Raw genomic sequence first — 4,880 nt, forward strand, 5'->3', positions numbered from 1 at the left:
GAAACAGAGATATTGGTACCACCGCAAAACAAAGTCTTCTGTCCTGAATTCATTCAAGTGGCAGAAAAACAGGATCAGCGATACAAATCACTGACAATGGAGACCGTAAACGTTACGCAAACGTCTACGATGGAATACCATCACCATGTACATTAACCAACAATAATTGATTTTTATTGATTTTCTTTGGGGGGCTTAGTGGTTAGCACGTTTGCCTCACACCGGGTTGGGGGTTCGATTCCCGTGGCTCGGGGGTTTCCTCCGGGTACTCCGGTTTCCTCCCCCGGTCCAAAGACATGCATGGTAGATTGATTGGCATCTCTGGGAAATTGTCTGTAGTGTGTGAGTGAATGAGAGTGTGTGTGTGTGTGTGTGTGTGTGTGTGTGTGTGTGTGTGTGTGTGTGTGTGTGTGTGTGTGTGTGTGTGTGTGTGTGTGTGCCCTGTGATGGGTTGGCACTCTCTCCAGGGTGTATCCTACCTTGATGCCCGATGACGCCTGAGATAGACACAGGCTCCAACTACCACTTACAGTATAAAATGTGATGCCCAGGTTTCTTCAGGATGCTAAGATTGTGTGAGTTGTACAAATCTTGGCCTTCCAAGAAATAATCTGTTTTAGTTTCTTTTGTGTTGAGAGAAAGAAAGAAAGAAAGAAAGAAAGAAAGAAAGAAAGAAAGAAAGAAAGGAAAGAAAGAAGGAAGGAAGAAAAGAAAGAAAGAAAGAAAGGAAGAAAGAAAGGAGGGAAGGAAGGAAGGAAAGAAAGAAAGAAAGAAAGAAAGAAAGAAAGGATGGAAGGAAGGAAGGAAAGAAAAAAGAGAAAGAAAGAGACATGACCGTCCTAACATCCCTCCTTCTCCCCAGCCATAACTTCCATTCCTCCCCTTACCTCAACTCACCTCCGCCTCCCTCCCTTCTTTCCTTCTTTCCTTCCTTCCTTCCTCCCCTCCTCCCTCCCTCCCTCTTCCCTCCCTCCCTCCCTCCCTTCCTTCCCTCCCTCCTTCCTTCCTCCCCTCCCTCCCTCCTCCCTCCCTCCCTCCCTCCCTCCTCCCTCCCTCCCTCCCCTCTCCCCTCCTTCCTTCCTCCCTCCCTCCCTCCCTCCCTCCTCCTCCCTCCCTCCCTCCTCCCTTCTTTCCTTCCTTCCTTCCTTCCTTCCTTCCCTCCCTCCCTCCCTCCCTCCTCCCTCCCTCCCTCCCTCCCTCCCCTCTCCCTTCCTTCCTTCCTTCCTTCCTCCCTCCCTCCCTCCCTCCCTCCCTCCCTCCCTCCCTCCCTCCCTCCCTCCTCCCTCCCTCCCTCCCTCCCTCCCCTCTCCCCTTCCTTCCTTCCTTCCTTCCCTCCCTCCCTCCCTCCATCCTCCCTCCCTCCCTCCTCCCTCCCTCCCTCCCTCCCTCCCTCCCTCCCTCCCTCCCCTCTCCCTGCCTTCCTTCCCTCCCTCCCTCCCTCCCTCCCTCCCTCCCTCCCTCCCCTCTCCCTTCCTTCCTTCCCTCCCTCCCTCCCCTCCCTCCCTCCCATCCCTCCCTCCCTCCCTCCCCTCCTCCCTCCTCCCTCCCCTCTACCCTCCCTCCCTCACTCCCCTCTCCCTTCCTTCCTCCCTCCCGTACCATGTAATTTTTTTAACATTATTTAAATCTGTACCTTAGACCATTCAGAGCATCTACCACACAATCCCATGAATAAGCTGTTTATATTATATAGTATAGGCCTAATATTTAAGTAAAAATGTTACTGTTCAAAAATATGCGCTTCCATTTATTTATCCTCCCACATATCCGAGTACCGAGTGAAAGTATGGAGCCGAGAGAAACATTCCCATCCTCTTTAAAAGCACCGATGCTGACTACCTTGGATATCGTTTCTGTTTAAAAACATAAAAAATCACCTTTTTGTTCTCAATCCTTTATTTTTTAACTCGAGAGAAAAAAAAGTAACTCTTCGCAAAAGACTGAAAACATCCTGCTGTGGTGTGAACCCACAATGCTGTCTTGCACACGATGAAGCCGTCAGCTTTTTCTTTCATCAGCTGCATTTCATTTCTTTTTTTCTTTTCAGGTCAGAAGAATGTGAAGGTCACCAGTCTGTTGATTTGCCAGGGCTTCTTGTGGGTGGGAACAGCCCAGGGCATCATCATAACACTGCCTGTACCCAAGCTGGAAGGCATCCCTAAAATAACAGGTATGTAGGCGGCCCTTGTTTGTGCAGAAGCTATTTTAGGGACGTTTTTTGTACTTGGAGTTGTGGGAATTGGTGGGTTTCTATTCCACATGTCTTGAGAATTTTGAGAATGAATATAGTACTATGGTAAAAAATAGAAAGGCTTGAAAATACACTTTCCCTGCGCATTGGGGATGATGGTGTTAATTAACAACTGAGGACAGATGGGCATTAGACGGTCTGGATGGCATGATACAATACTCAAAGCATCCAGAGGTGGAGGAAAAAAAAAACCATATAGGATTATTTATAGAAAACAGAAAACATACAGTAGAACAATAGGAAATCGTCTAAAATACAAGCCAACGATGTTCAGTTAGCTATCGAAGTGTTTAGGAAACAGGTAAAGTGTTTAGGTAAGCCCTTTCTGCTTACCACACCAACGGGTCTATGTCCCAAACCACATTCTACTGTACTATAAATCTTTCATGAACAAATAACTACTGTTGTGACCTGTGTTGACGTACTGTCAGGACATGTTTGTATAAAAGTTACTACGAAGCTGTGGTTTTAGCTTAGCCTCAGTTTGATCCTGAGCTCGTGGAGTTTCACACTGTTCTTTCACACTCTGGCTCTGCATGAGGTTTCTCCTGGTTCTCTAGTTTCCTTCCACCTCACACCAAAACATGCTGGTAGGTTGACTGGCTGTGCTAAATTGCCTCTACATGTGAACAAGTGTGTGAATGTGTGAACAATGGTCAGACATCCTGTTCAGGTTGTGTTCATGCACTGCACAAAGTTTTTCCAGGATAGGTTTCATTTCTGCATTTACCCGAAACAGAATGAAGCAGTTTAGATGTGTGTATATTTCTAGTATTGGCCTTGTGTGTGTGGAGTTTGCATGTTCTCCCCGTGCCTCAGGGGTTTCCTCCCCCGGTCCAAAGACATGCATGGTAGGTTGACTGGCATCCCTGTAAAATTGTCCGTAGTGTGTGTGTGTGTGTGAGTGAATGAGAGTGTGTGTGTGCCCTGTGATGGGTTGGCACTCCGTCCAGGGTGTATCCTGCCTCGATGCCCGATGACGCCTGAGATAGGCACAGGCTCCCCGTGACCCGAGGTAGAATTCAATGAATGAATGAATGGTTTATTTATGTAAGCATGTTGCTAACCTTAAATGGCTGACAGACTGACCTTAAATTGATGATTTTTTATTTTTTTTTTTGCTAATGTTATGAATATGTTCTGCAGGTAAAGCGATGACCTCTTTAAATGCTCACTGTGGTCCTGTGGACTTTCTGGTGGCAATCAGGAGCAATTTATCTCCAGATCTGCTGAAGCGAGATTCAGTCGTGGAAGCCCCCGACTCGGCCTGTGGAGGGGAGGAGAGAACTGACTCCTCCTCCCAGGAGTCCGTGCAGCAATGTAGCGGCTCCTCGATCGTGGAAGGCCGGAAAAACCGGAGGAGTGTCCTTCTTCAATACCGTGTTCGTTCCACCATCGGTTTACCAGGACAACCACTGAATGCTCGATGTGACGAGTCCTCAAATTCATCGTTAGAGTCTTTAGAACACAGCCTCGAGGACGGCTCTATCTATGAACTCGACGACGATCCGGAAATGTGGGTCAGGGGTCGACCTTGTGAGAAGGACGGCCACAGGAGGGACAGGGTCACGTCTGCAGCCATCATCTCCGGAGGGAAAGGATTTAGAAGACTTAGGGAGGGTGTATCAGAGGGTAGGGCAGAATCGTCTGAGTGTTCCCTTATGGTTTGGCAACTACCACTTACAGTATAAAATGTGATGCCCAGGTTTCTTCAGGATGCTAAGATTGTGTGAGTTGTACAAATCTTGGCCTTCCAAGAAATAATCTGTTTTAGTTTCTTTTGTGTTGAGAAAGAAAGAAAGAAAGAAAGAAAGAAAGAAAGAAAGAAAGAAAGAAAGGAAAGAAAGAAGGAAGGAAGAAAAGAAAGAAAGAAAGAAAGGAAGAAAGAAAGAAAGGAGGGAAGGAAGGAAGGAAAGAAAGAAAGAAAGAAAGAAAGAAAGAAAGAAAGAAAGAAAGAAAGGAAGGAAAGAAAAAGAGAATGAAAGAAAGAAAGAAAGAAAGAAAGAAAGAAAGAAAGGAAGGAAGGAAGGAAGGAAGGAAAGAAAGAAAGAAAGAAAGAAAGAAAGAAAGAAAGAAAGAAAGGAAGAAAGAAAGAAAGAAAGAAAGAAAGAAAGAAAGAAAGAAAGAAAGAAAGGAAGGAAGGAAGGAAGGAAGGAAAGAAAGAAAGAAAGAAAGAAAGAAATAAAGAAAGAAAGAAACTGAAATAAATTACTCCAGTTGAATTGCTTTTAGTTACGGCTGTAAACATTTAGTGATATCCACCGTTGCATTAATGTGGGCAGGATTTCAGAAATATTGATTGTGTGTTACTCCGTCCAGGGTGTATCCTGCCCCGATGCCCGGTGACGCCTGAGATAGGCACAGGCTCCCCATGACACGAGGTAGTTCGGATAAGCGATAGAAAATGAATGAATGAATGAATGAATGAATGATAGTGTGGTGAACAATCAATGTAGTAATAATGAAGAAAAGCTCATGAGAAGATTTTTCCTTTCTATGGATTTCCTGGAAACACCTCCAAAAAAAAAAAAAAGTCATCACTTCACCTCAAAAAAAAAGCCATCACAAGAGCCATTTCCATTTCTTTTTTTTTTAAAGCTCGGTATATCAGTTTATCTCATTGCTTTTC

General features: G+C 45.5%; 1 protein-coding gene across 3 annotated transcripts in view; it reads left to right on the forward strand.

The window, feature by feature from the left end:
• The window catches only part of arhgef10la (Rho guanine nucleotide exchange factor (GEF) 10-like a), a 161,303-nt gene extending 157,200 nt beyond the window's left edge, over positions 1-4,103 (forward strand). For all 3 annotated transcript variants that reach the window (XM_027167845.2, XM_027167846.2, XM_027167848.2), the window contains 2 exons: positions 2,048-2,170; positions 3,398-4,103. In XM_027167845.2, coding sequence (XP_027023646.1) covers positions 2,048-2,170; positions 3,398-3,942 — 668 coding nt within the window. In that variant the 3' untranslated portion in view covers positions 3,943-4,103. The remainder of the gene's footprint in view (positions 1-2,047; positions 2,171-3,397) is intronic.
• The last annotated feature ends 777 nt before the right edge of the window (positions 4,104-4,880 follow it).

The sequence above is a fragment of the Tachysurus fulvidraco genome, chromosome 2, assembly GCF_022655615.1.
Source record: "Tachysurus fulvidraco isolate hzauxx_2018 chromosome 2, HZAU_PFXX_2.0, whole genome shotgun sequence".
Taxonomy (NCBI): Eukaryota; Metazoa; Chordata; class Actinopteri; order Siluriformes; family Bagridae; genus Tachysurus; species Tachysurus fulvidraco.